Source organism: Festucalex cinctus, chromosome 1 (assembly GCF_051991245.1).
Source record: "Festucalex cinctus isolate MCC-2025b chromosome 1, RoL_Fcin_1.0, whole genome shotgun sequence".
In the NCBI taxonomy this organism is placed as follows: domain Eukaryota; kingdom Metazoa; phylum Chordata; class Actinopteri; order Syngnathiformes; family Syngnathidae; genus Festucalex; species Festucalex cinctus.
In genome coordinates, this window is record NC_135411.1 from 17,894,790 (window position 1) to 17,908,838 (window position 14,049).

The 14,049-nt window shown below is 42.2% G+C and overlaps 1 protein-coding gene across 1 annotated transcript in view; it reads left to right on the forward strand.

Moving 5' to 3' along the window:
* cdh2 (cadherin 2, type 1, N-cadherin (neuronal)) overlaps window positions 1–13,515 on the forward strand; it is a 67,603-nt gene extending 54,088 nt beyond the window's left edge. Inside the window, exons 12-16 of the mRNA XM_077520178.1 lie at window positions 76–309; window positions 2,187–2,420; window positions 2,628–2,767; window positions 5,664–5,828; window positions 11,977–13,515. Of these exons, the coding sequence (XP_077376304.1) occupies window positions 76–309; window positions 2,187–2,420; window positions 2,628–2,767; window positions 5,664–5,828; window positions 11,977–12,183 (980 nt within the window). The 3' untranslated portion in view covers window positions 12,184–13,515. The remainder of the gene's footprint in view (window positions 1–75; window positions 310–2,186; window positions 2,421–2,627; window positions 2,768–5,663; window positions 5,829–11,976) is intronic.
* Window positions 13,516–14,049: the final 534 nt, after the last annotated feature.

Below are 14,049 nucleotides of genomic sequence, written 5' to 3' on the forward strand. Positions count from 1 at the left end.
ACCGCATGATGATTCCACCATCAGCTGTCATGATCTTCAGGAGTATGTATGCATGTGTGTTTCACGGCAATGCAGGCAACCCTTTAGCAACTGGCACAGGCACTCTTCAGATCACCTTGATGGACATCAACGACAACGCCCCGAGGGTGTTCCCCCAGGAAGTGGAAATATGTGAGAAACCCGAGCCCAACGCCATCAACATCACGGCCATCGACGGCGACTTGATTCCCAATGCTGGGCCCTTCGCGTTCGAGTTGGCTAACATGCCAGTCGACGTTAAGAGGAACTGGACTATCACCAGAATCAATGGTAGGAATGACGATGCACACTTTTTTTTCTTACATGTTAGAAAGCAGCTAAATGAGTTTCATTCTAACAGAGGCAACATAACACATTTGTACATAGTATTCACAAACCTAAGCTAATGAAGTAGTAAAGTCACAATTAAAGTAAATATTCGTAGGGCCCGATCATTATTTTTGGCAGAAAGATATACTGATTACAGGTTAATTGGCCGATTAAGTAAAACCATGCATTTCAATAGGCATCAATTATACACAGATGTTCACTATTCAAGGGTGGCCGGTGCCTATTCCCTGCAAATTGTGAGGGTTAACTGTAGATATATTGTTAAAAAAAGAAAAATCTTTTCAGTGCCCATAATGCAGGGGTGTCAAACATATGGCCTGCCTATGGATCAGGTCTGCAAAAGGGGTTCAATCCGGCCCGCAAGATGATTTTGCAAAGTTAAAAAAAAAAAGAAAAAAAAGAAATTGTAATGTAACTAATTAATCAGCCGGCCACAATCAAAACATATAAGTTTGTAATTTCACAAGCTGTCCTCAGATGAGCAATGCAACTTGTACGGGGAATCGTCCTGGATGTCATTTTACACACAACTTAAGTTTCGTTTTTATTATTATTATTATTATTATTATTATTATTATTATTATTATTATTATTATTTTAAATCATAGACCGGCAAACGTGTTAAATACGGAAAAAAAAAACTCATCTACTAGTAAGGATTAGCGTCCTCTTAACGACATTAACTGCGCCACACAATGCATTCTGGGAACAATGTATATGCAAAACAGGTGGATTTAACACACCCGGAACGAATACCGGCAAAGTTTTGCCATGTTCCATTAGCATTTGTGTTATTTTTTGGAACAATATGATTACAGTTGAGCTCCGTAATTTAGGGCTGGTCACGAAAATCTGCGAATAAGTGATGGCAATCGTTTTTAAGATATATACCGTTATTTTACCGATGCGGCCCACTTGGTAATATATTTTCCTCCATGCGCCCCTGAGTGAACATGAGTTTCATTAATGATGTCGTTATACGGACATGAATGTGTGTCATATTTACACATTTATGTCTGATTTATGTGGCATTGCCCATTTGGTTGATGTTTGAAGGGTCATAATTGGCTGATTTAATGGATTGGGCCCTAACTATCACACAAATGGTCACCAAAGAACCACACATGCTAAAGTTGGCTTACCCTCTTGTTTTGGACGTTCGTGTTTTCAGACAACTCTCGATTTCGTTGCAACTGCCCATTTTCTTGCTGACCGTCTCTTCTAAAGGGGGAAAAAAAAATCATGTCAGCATCTTGTCTCAAAATTGAATATTTGACGTTGAAAGGCTGACTGCACCAGGCAAGCAGTGCTGCTAATATTAGTAAAATTAACAACTGGGGAGGGAACATGGCCTAATTAATGAAATGTTCTGCACATTCTGCAAAAAAACACTGGAAATGTGCTGGCTATAGAAAAGTCTGTGTTGAAATACAATGTATCTTTATTGGATAATACCATTTGGATAATCGCAGCGAGGAGTTTTAAGCTTAAGCAGCATTATCCAATGTCATTCAGTAGATTTATGAGCATCAAATCGAAAATCCTTGTTTTGGATTTTACATGCCAATGCAATTTGGAATTTATCGTACAGAACATATGCACGTGTATATCTGCAAAGATTGGCCAGGGGTGTTTACTTACTCAGCTGCAGGGGTCGGCGTCTTATTTTAACATATTTTTTAAATAATAACACGGCATTATCATTACAGTATGGTATTACAATTTATATCAAGTGTGTGGACAAATGTCCAACAATGAGCATGACGCAAACAAGCCCACTTGTAAGTCATCCTGGTTTCTCTTATGTTTCTCTGCAGGTGACTACGCTCAGGTGCGCCTGAAGATCGGTTTCCTCGAGAGCGGCATTTACCACCTGCCGATCATCATCACAGACTCCGGAAACCTGCCCTTGGTCAACACTTCCCACCTGAGGGTCAAAGTGTGCCAGTGCGACATCAACGGCGACTGCACTGACCAGCAGCACATCATGGCTGCCGGGCTGGGCACGGGCGCCATCATCTCCATCCTGCTGTGCATCATCATCCTCCTCAGTGAGTGTCACCTAAACGCTGCCGTCGCAGATTAGCACAGCAGCTAAACATGATCCCAATGATGATTAGATTAGCGCAGGATTATCAAACAAATATATAGTCTACATCCGGCCTGAAAGGCTAAGACACAGGATCCGATTACACGTGAATGAAAATATGAGCATGGTTCCGTTTGGTAATACGACCCCACGTGTGTGTGCCTTGTAGTTCTGGTGCTGCTCTTTGTGGTTTGGATGAAGCGCCGCGATAAAGAACGCCAGGCTAAGCAACTCCTCATCGATCCCGAGGATGACGTGCGCGACAACATTCTCAAGTATGATGAGGAAGGCGGTGGAGAAGAGGATCAGGTAGGAGTGATGTCACACACACACACACACAGAGTAAAACCTCTAATAATGCTGTGGATTATTTGAAAAGCCCTTAAACCACTTGTTTGTGGCAAGCAATCAGTTATTTCAATAGAAAATTCCCACTCCAAAGGATGACTAAGTCTGTTTTGTGGTCCTAGAAAATGTCTCCAAGCCAAAGTCTTTTAAACATCATAATGTATGCATTCACTATAATGCTGTTCCAAATATTTTGATGGTGTCGATTAAATTACAGTACTATTCATCAATTGTTTATGCAGTAAAGAAGAGAACAAATAAGGTGGGGGTGGGGGGGTTGATCTACTGAATTTGTTTAATCAAATTTGCATTGGAAAAAAAACAAAACAAAACAAAAAACACTAAATATTAAAGGTGGGTTCAAGGATATTTTTACAGCGTTGTATGTGTTGTTGCATCACCGCCGTCTTTCACTAAATGGGGCGTTTGAAAATTAAACTGTGAAGGTTCTGCATAAGGGCATACAGAACATTAGAATCAATAATCTAAACACACTACAGTCCAGTAGGTTCTGGAAATATTAGATATGTGTTCTCCAATGCAACTGCTTTTCACTTTACAACCCAAACACTCGCACACCCATCCTGGACAAACGCCCGAGGCATAAATAAAGTCGTATCTCTGCATCTCGTCGCGCTGATCAGGCATGTAGCGACACAAATTCAATTGTCCTAATGACCCCTTGTTAGCACAACAGAATCAGTTCATGGAGGGAAAAAAAAGGCAGCGTTATTCCACATAGGCTATTCTCTCGCCGGCTGAAGTGCGGCAGCGGTTCGCATATTGCACAAACAAGCGAAAGACCCCGCTCTGACCCGCCACAGCGGCAAATTAGCCTCGGAGACTTGTAATTGGTGTGCTGATGTCATTTGGAGACAGGCATCTGCTGTGCGCCAATAATGAAGCTCTGTGTTAAGGTAACAATATGACTACAAGACTGTCAAAACATCTGCAGGCAGAGAGAGAGTGTTCCCGCCTGTGTGTTTATGGCCACACATAAAAAGCACAAAATTTGTAGAACAGGATGTGTCGAAAAGGAAAGTAACGCTGCTCAAAAGCAAATTAAGTCCAAGCTGCCTTTTATTGAGAGTTGAACAAGTTTCCATTCTAAATGGCGCAAAAGACAGCAGGATAAACTGGCCTCGTCTGTGCTGTCCAGTCAGTATTGGCAAAAAAAAAAAAAAAAATGGACCAGACTTTCCCGGCGCTGTGGTCTGTATAATACCCCACCTCTGTTCTCCCTATCTCTCACCAGGGAGGAAATTGAAGTGTCAGTCCATTTGGTGCTCTCACAGTCTATGATTTTAGCTGCTGCTGCACAGTTGAAGCAGTCACTATCACAGGCAGACAGATGATCAAGTTGAGCTCAGAGAAAACGTCTGATTATATAGCAGCACCAGCATGCGTTGTGGTAAACAAACTGATCAGCCGGACTGCATACTAACTCAGAGACTCATACTGTGCTCATGCGTGACTCAAAACGGAAGGATTTGATATCATTTACAATGTTTTTTGTCAAGTTTCTGAACAGCAAGCTTTTTGTTGTCTTTTTCATGCCAAAAAAAAATGTACTGATTGTCTGATGCTGCCGATATGTACCTCTATTTTTTAAAAAGATCTATGTGGTCAGCTTAAAAAAAAAAAAAAAGGCGACTTTGGAAAAAATAAAATAAAATAAACCAATCAGAAGCAATTTTGGTTTACAATACATTTACATACATACATACAAACATCGTACAAACTGTGTTTCACTTGTTTTATATTTCTGGCCTAGAACAGTGCTTCAACCCTTTTTAAAGATAAATCCCCTTTTCAGCCAAGTACCCCCTTAATGTGCCTTCACTTAACCCTAGGGGTTATGTGTATCCCCCATTTGAGAAGCATTTCTCTAGAGGTGTTTTTTATTATATTTTCACTATAATTATGTCTTTACTACTAGCATAGGCTAGTAATCGTTTACCGTGCCTTATGACGTCTAAAAATTCAGGTTACATCACTGCCGCAGGAACAGAACTCCATCATCAACAATCTCCAAATTATTCCTTTTTATATAAAGAATGACAAATGATGGAAATGTGTTTTAAAAAACTGTGCCATGTTGAATGTGGGTCATTAGCGCTGGTGACTGTGTGCGAACGTCTTGTCCCTGAAGAGGTTTACTCTTTCATTAGGCCTTACTATGGCCAACAATTTGGTAGTGTCTCAGTTCCTATGACCCCCTCTAGAGTGTGACCTAAAAAAAATACACAGGCAGGAGTCAGTCTGTAACAAACCAAAGACGATAGATGACATTCTTGTGTGATGACCACTGTTCTGATCCAAAGCAGCCTCGGGGCTTGCTGGCATGAGCGCACACATGAGTAATGGAGTCCGACAGCAGATGATACTGATGTGTGTGGAAGAGAGGAGGTGTACTTTTCATTTATACATCACACTGTGGGCAAGAAGCTGTAAGTACGTGTGTAGTAACTGAGCAAAGACACCTGTATTGAAAGGGGATATTAGAGATGGACGGATTAGGGACCATCCATCACGCATGCTTATTAGGCACGCCGTATCTTCTGTTGCGCTGATACCATCCGGCCCCGTCTCTCCCTCTCCCGGCCATGACTTAGCGTTGCCTTGGTAACGTTAATAGGATTAGCCCTGGCTTATGCATAGCCACCATGCCGCGTCTGGCCATTGATTAGTCTGCGCTTCCTGTGGCTACGTTCGTATGACGTGTCTGATGACTTCACGGCTTTCCAGTAACCGTTTCAGAACGCTCCGTTACACTGACTGCACAACAAGCACTCTCAGGTCGGTGGTCTCATCACACACCTCATTGACGCCACCCCTCCCTCCTTCCCTTCTGTAGGATTACGACCTGAGTCAGCTCCAGCAGCCGGACACGCTAGAACCCGATGCCATCAAGCCCGTAGGGATCCGACGTCTCGATGAGAGACCCCTCCACCCCGAGCCACAGTACCCCATGAGGTCTACCGCCCCCCATCCCGGAGACATTGGAGACTTCATCAATGAGGTAAAAAGAAGAAAAAAAACAACAACTAAACAGTTTGCAAAATCTTTCCCTTGTAATGTCTTGGTTATTTATTCAGCCTGTATCCCACTGAATGGTGAACATTTGCGACGCTTGCGAATATTGATTTCACGTCAGGGTTTGTTCAAGTTTGCAAACGTTTGCTAAACCTAGAGTTCAAAATTTCTTTGCAACAAGAAAATTAATATTTAGCCAACCTTGAACGAACCCTGGCGGGGAGCGCACATTCGTCACCTTCGCCAACATTCGCAATTGTTCGTCCCCTCAGTGGGATACGAGCCGTAGCAAATGCACACTCTCGTCAGGGTTCGTTCAAGGTTCGCAAACATTCTCCAAACAGTTTTAATGGATCTCTAGAAAGTTGGAATGGTTTTTCTTGTCAAAAGGATTCTTTTAACCTGTTCAATATTTGTTTGTGACAATAAAAACCATGAAAACGGTTAGAGAATGTTAAGGAAACGTTGCAACTTTGAGCAAAACTGAAATCAACATTCACATACGTATCTAAAAGTATAATGAATGACATATAACATGCGGCATTCATGTCTCAAGTGTTGTGTATTCTTCCCACTTTGTTAAAACCAACAGTGGATAAACTAATGCTAATAGTGCTTATGTGTGTAAAGGAGCAAGAAACCGTACCAAGTTATAGAAAAGATGGGTTGTTTTGCTGCAGCAGCAAATCAGATCCCAGGGTGCATAATGAAATGAATGAAAGTCTGAATTTTTTATGGAACTTTCTGATAATAAACAATTTGGTTTATAGAACTCTGCATGTTGCCGACTCGGGAGAAAATTAACCTCAAACAGAATCAATTAATGATTCCGATTGTTCTCTCAGAAGAAAGAAGAAAGTTTTGGAATCTTGCTCACGTCTACTCAGACATGTATAAAGGAAGAAGAGAACATGATGCTAACACACTTAGATGTAATGATTATTTTCCCCCCCACAGAAGTAGATGTGTCAGAAGAGAGGGGGAATAAAATACATGTTGAGAGTGCCTGAGGCCGTCATTGACTCCAGCTTGAAGGGAGAATGTCAAATGAAAAGCGCAGTCATGTATTTTTCACCAGCTCCAAAAGACGTGACGTTCACAGCATTATAAACGCAGTTCGCGCCTACTTTTTAGATGGCAACCATGTTTTTAGATGAGCACTCTGCTGTCAGGCTATCCATCTCTCGCACCCCCACTCCCCTCACCTGTCGCCATTGTGCCCCGTAACGGAGGAAAGCGATGCTTTGCAATCGCCACCATTTTTCATTTTGTTGGATCCTCACAAGACCTCGCAGTCAAAGCGAGTGGCGACCCAGAAAAGCTCTGTGCCCAGAGAATGTTGCCTTTTTTTTTGTCCCAGATTCCACTGTCACTAAAAGTTAAAAACACACAAAAAAAACTCTTAGAGTGCAAGGCATTGAAGGCAGTTGACAACCACAACCGGGTCCCTAATACCTATGACATGGGCATGACGAGACGCCCACTGATTAGTGGCTCTCAATAGATTAGTCTTTTTCTTGACCTTTATTTCAGAGAGAACAAAACATCAGATAATCCATAGGACCCAATAATCCAGAATCCATCCATCCATCCATCCATTTCCTTGGCCGCTGATTCCTCACAAGGGTCACGGGGGGTGCTGGAGCCTATCTCAGCTGGCTTTGGGCAGTAGGCGGGGTACACCCTGGACTGGTTGCCAGCCAATCACAGGGCACACAGAGACGAACAACCATCCACACTCACAAGCACACCTCGGGACAATTCGGAGCGCCCAATTAATTAACCTGCCATGCATGTCTTTGGAATGTGGGAGGAGACCCAGAGAGTACCCGGAGAAGACCCACTCAGGCACGGGGAGAACATGCCAACTCCATCCAGGAAGGCCAGAGACTGTCCTCGAACCCGAGTCCTCAGAACTGGGAGGCGGACGTGCTAACCACTCAACCACCCATGATCCAGAATGCTAACCCTAAATCTGAATTAATCCACATATGACTACTCAGCCGTGACTAGAACCTCGTGACCAGAGGGAGAACCACTGATTTGCCATTGTCCAGTAGATAGATGACTTTTCATCTTCAAACCTTCTAAAGGTGGTTTATTACCTCTATGTAGGGACTGATGGCAGAAAACTAACGCAGAATCTCTACCTTAAAACGTAGTAACTCCAATGAGTTGCTGGCTGTTGGTGGCTGACTGGTTAGCACGTCCGCCTCCCAGTGCAGAGGACACGAGATCGAGTCCGGGCTTCCTGGGTAGAGTTTGCATGTTCTCCCCGTGCCTGCGTGGGTTTTTTCCAGGTACTCCGGTTTCCTCCCACATTCCAAAGACATGCATGGCAGGTTAATTGAACACTCTATATTGTCCCTAGGTGTGAGTGGTTGTTTGTCTGTGTGTGCCCTGGATTGGCTGGCAACCAGTTCAGGGTGTGCCCCGCCTCCTTCCCAAAGCCAGCTGGGATAGGCTCCCGCACCCCCGCGACCCTTGTGAAGTTGAGCGGTTATGAAAATGGATGGATGGATAACTCCAATGACTATTGGAGCACGACTAAACTTGAAGCCCCTCCCTATTAGCGGAGGAGATGTAGATGAGTCGTCGTGTCGAGTCCCCTAACTGCCGTTTGTTTGGCTTTCACTGTGGCGGCTGCAGAAAGTCTGATGTGAGTCAAGCCAACAAGTGGATGACTGTGCCGGAATAAAATTGCAGCGCGTGATTGTCTAACCTTATGAAGCTGCTCGTGGCGTTTTGGCTGCAGACGGGGCGGTGGGCTATAACCAGCAGAGCAATTACGCTTGTAATTGTAATGAACGATCCATGTATAATATTCCCCTCCAGATTATCAAGCCCGCAGCAAACACTTGACAATGGCTAACAAGTGGGAAGTAATTGCTTATTGTCTAGACCAGGGGTGTCAAACATACGGCCCGCGGGCCGGATCAGGCCCGCAAATGGGTTTAATCCGGCCCGCGAGATAATTTTGTAAAGTAAAAAAATATATAAATAAATAAATAAAAATACAAATAAAAATTTGTAATGTCCGACTAATTAATCAGCCAGCCACAATCAAAACATATAACTTTGTAATTTCACAAGCAGTCCTCAGATGACCAATGCAACTTGTCCAGGGAATCGTCGTCCGGGATGTCATTATTTTACACACAACTTTAACTACAGTTTGTTTAATTATTATTATTATTTTTTTTTGTAATCATACACCAACATAAATGTGTTAAATACGACACAAATTCAATTACTGGTAACACAAATAGATATGACAAGGATAAACGTCCTTATAACATCATTAACTGCGCCATGCAGTGCATTCTGGGAACAATATATATGCAAAACAGGTCGATTTCACACGTCCAGAATGTATACCGGCAAAGTGTTGCTGTGTTCTATTTGCATTTGTGTTATTTTTCAGAACAATATGATTACAATTGAGCTCCATAATTTAGGTCTGGTCCACGAAAATCTGCGTATAAATGACAGCAATTGTTTTTAAGTTATATACCGTTATTTTTCCGATGCGGCCCACTTGATAATATATTTTCCTCCATGCGGCCCCTAAGCTAACGTGAGTTTGACACCCCTGGTCTAGACCCTTTAAATCAATCTCTCTATTTTTGGAAAACGCACTCAGAATGCTTCCCGCGGCTCTTTCATCCATTTGTTATATTTTGGCAACGACAGGGCTCATATCCGAAGTGGTCAGTGGTCAAAGCGCAACGTCGACGCCTACATTACCGATCCATCAAGTCTTGGAGCACCCTGGGGGGAGGCGAGTCTTGAAAATCAATAGTCAGGAGCTCTCAGAGTGCGATGAAGATTTCTGGGAATGTCGGGGGCCATCTTTCAAAGCCGAGCGCAAGATAAAAGGCACACGTGCGTGACAAACACATTCTTCCTTCTGCCCAAGCCACAGATGTGCTCAGTGCTCTCGATGAGTATTTATTCATGAGCCCCAGATTGCTATCTAGATTAAAGATGACAAGGTATCGCTGCCACGCGCTCTCACATCTCCTGAAAACCAAGAGGGTGCGGCCGGGCTCTGCACTCACAGGGGGATAAAGACGACGTTCCAGGTCTCCAAAATGTAATGTAATAGACGTAATCATCTAAATCCAAAAATGTAAATCTGAGATAACAGCTACAACGTCACTGATTCTTGATTCAACAAAACTTCATCTTGGCCACTCTATCAGCGGCTACTCGGTGCAAAGGCGGCAGCAGACGACCCCCCGTACGCATTCATCCAAAACAAAATGAAGTCTGATGACAACTCAAGCCTGACTAGAATTTTCTCTCACAGTCCCAGTAAGCAGAGGAAGAACCACTGATTGTTTTTTTTTTTTTCTAGGATCAATGGGCCTCAACCTTGACCCGATTGGTTTGTTACTTCTATGCAGGGAATGACGGCAGCAGACAATTGCCAACAACCTCACGATACAATGCGTATCACAATACAGGGATGATGTGATACGTATCGCGTGACACTTTGCCTTAGAGGCAATATGAAATTTTACATTTTGCTAGATGGCAAAAAAAAAGTGTGTTTTTTTCTTAGAATGTTAGCAGCTCTTCCGGTTTTCTGGCAGCCAAAATGTGTGGCGCAGCAACGAGCAGCTTTCACAGATGAATCGTTTTTTGTTTGTTTGTTTTTTTAAAGCACACCCCTACAGACAACCACAATGAATCAGGATGATAACATACAATAAACTCGATATATTCATACTCGAGTCAAGTGTGACTAGAACGTAACAAATTTAAGACCCACTGATTCTTGGCGCTATGATAGTTGGTTGATCGTCCTTCACTTTGTGGTTTATTACATCTGCGGAGACTGAAGGCAGCAGACAAGAATCCAAAACCATACATCTGATTCAATTTATATGAATACTTGAGTATGACTGGAACCTGATCTCCCTGCTAACAAGAAGAGGATGAAGTGCAAAATCTTGTTTCTGGGATACACAAGTTTCCCCCTCTAACGTTGGTTTATTACCTCTGTGCGGGGACGGAAGCCAGCAGACAACCCCAAGCACCCAATAATGCAGAATCACCATCATAACACAAAATTAGCTCATAAGACAACTCGAGTGTGACAAGAACCCAACAAGCAAAAAGAAAAGAGATGATTCTTGATTCTATGACAATCGTAAAAGATCTTCAAACTTAACAGTGGTTTATTACCAAACTGCAAACAGCCAAGACAAGCAGCCAAGCACAATGACTGATTCTTGGCTCTTCTGCTCTTAACTGTTTTACTGCCACACGTTATCAAAAAAAAGAAAGAAAGAAAAGTGGCAGCCGATTTCGAGCATTTTAGCTCATCTTTCAAGGCAAACAGATTATTGTGTGCTTTCACGACATACAATGTGGGTACCAAATGAAAGATGGCATTCTATTCTTTCATTAGAAACAAAGTATGTTTCTACCTTATTCCGTTCTTTAGTAATCACTACTTGAAAATTGGTCATTTGAGTAACATTAAGCGAAAATTGAAAAGATAAGGAGAAAACAAAGCTTTTTGTAAAAAGATACATTTTCTCCACAACAGTGACTTTGACACTAATATTTTTTGATTAGCGATGCTCTGCGAATTAGATTTAATGAGACAAAGGATTTGATCATTCTCGTCATCGTTGAAAACGTTTGGTTTCATCAGATTCCATCATGTATCACTGTAATTCCATACACTGGCAGCCCATTGAAAAGAGATACAAAGGTGCCATCTGCTGGCCAGTTAGTTGGTGTTTTTGATTCCACAACTCATTGACCAGGCAGCGCTGCACTTATATGTTGCACTTTCCCTTGATTTAAAAAAAACAACAAACAAACAAACAAACAAACAAAAAACAACAACAATATACTATAGTTGACGTCATTTAACATTTATGGCAGCATACATTTTGTTTTTACTAATCGTTATTAAACGTTTTTGGCAGTCAAAGAGTTAACTTCTTTGGGTTTTGGTTGCCACTCTAGAGGGACTGAAGGCAACAATAAATAAACAAGCACACAATAATGCAGAATCACAACAATAAATAGCACAGAATAGGAACTGTGAAAGTATCCAAGTCTGAAATTTTGATTTTGATTGATCTAACCGTGCTTTGCCTCCCCCCCGCCAGGGCCTGAAGGCAGCAGACAACGACCCCACCGCCCCCCCCTACGACTCCCTGCTAGTGTTCGACTACGAGGGCAGCGGCTCCACCGCCGGCTCCCTGAGCTCGCTCAACTCGTCCAGCAGCGGGGGCGACCAGGATTACGATTACCTTAACGACTGGGGTCCTCGCTTCCGAAAACTGGCGGACATGTACGGCGGAAGCGACGACTAAGACGCGAGAGGAGAATAACGAGAAGAAGACGACGATTATGACGAAATGAAGGAAAGGTTCCTTGTGGATGGACTTGGACATGATGCGATGGAACTGTGAGAGAAAAGGATGCAGAGAATTTTTTTCAAAAAAAAAAGAACAAAAAAAAAAAAAAAAAGAAGCAACCAACTCGGCTTATTGTTGTAGTCTCCGCGTACATAATGCTTGTGGGCGGCGCCGGTGGACGCTCACATCATTCAAGACTGTTGTGAGTATTGAATGCGCTCAGTTACACTTGAAGTTCACAGTACAGAAGCACTGGGATATAATGTGCCTTTTTGTACATTTCTTTTGGATGGAAATGATTAGTTTTACGTTCAAGGCTTTAATGGTACTGATTTTTTATTTTTTATTTTCCTTTTTTTGGAGTGATTTCAAAGCAAAGTATGTGACACTCTGGTATGCTTCGATCACCCCTTTTCTTCTTTTTTTTCTTTTCTTTCTTTCCATTCGTTTGTGAAGGCTTATTTAATGAAGGATCATCTGTCGACCCGGATGGGAAGAACAATGAAGAGCAGCACTGTATAGTATGCGAGACTTGTCCACTAAGATATGACAGATTCGCAGCTGGTCGCAGCTAAAGGGAGTTATGAATCACACTTTTGTAGCAGATTTCTTTTCTTTTTATTTTTTTTTTCTGGAGTGATGTAGTACAGTATTTGAGAAAAAAAAACGACAACAAAAAACTGTTCTGATCAATGTTCACTGATCAACTTCATTTGCCTTAGTCATCATCTGATATTTTGGACTTTTACTTCACTGTAAAAAGATGTGTGTACATACTGTTCTGTTGTTTTCTTTTTATCTTTTCTTTGGGTGTAGTATATGAACAAGTGCAAAAAGTTCCAAAACCTGTAAATGTTTCATTTGGACATCAAAAACGAAAACTTTTTTTTTTTTTTTGCATGTTTTTATCTTTTCATGAAGACAAACCAGGGGATGGAAATGGTGGTACCCAAATTTAATTACAAGATAGAGGGAGGGGAAAAAAACCTGGGTGCCAGTGTATGTGTAGAAGTTGAGAGATTTTGTATAACAATATAATTTGAATAGAAAAAAAAACAATTTGAAAAATTGTCGTCTTGTCAGCACAACTGTTGAATTTGTACCAAAAAAAGAGAAAATGTTGGTGAGGGGGTGTAACATGCAAGGCACTGATTATTAAAGCTGAGCTTTAATAGTGGAAAACATTTTGGACTTGAGCTGTGTGGAAAAGCATTTTGTTCTGCTCAACTGATTATCTCTCTCTTACCCAAACTATCCAAATAAAAATCCAGTTTTGGAGCTCAAAAATGTCTTGTTGATTCATTTTGTATTTAAGTCAAATACAGAGGCTTCTGCTGTTATGTCTGCGGCGTATCCTGATTTTCACAGTTTTACTTTATAATGAAATAGAGGTAATGTTGACAACTATTGAGTTCTTCTTGACTGACATCTTGGGTTTTTATATGGCCAAATGGCGGACCGTGAACCTGGGAGCACTAAGAATACGAGAATCACAATATTCCCCCTCCATGGCCAGTAGGACAATTGTTTGATGTTGTCATATTATTGTCCATCCATCCATTTTCTCGACCACTTCTTCCTCACAAGGGTCGCGGGGGGTGCTGGCGCCTAACTCAGCTGGATCTGGACAGTGGGCGGGGGACACCCTGGACTGGATGCCAGCCAATCGCAGGTCATATTATTACATTAACCGAAAAGCCACCAGCTTCTGTGCCTTCGGGCTCGCATTGCGATTGTCACATGACAAAACCCAGAAACCAGGTGAGCCAAAAACCTGGCAATAGCCAGATTGATATTGCGCTTCACTCAAGGGAGTTTTCC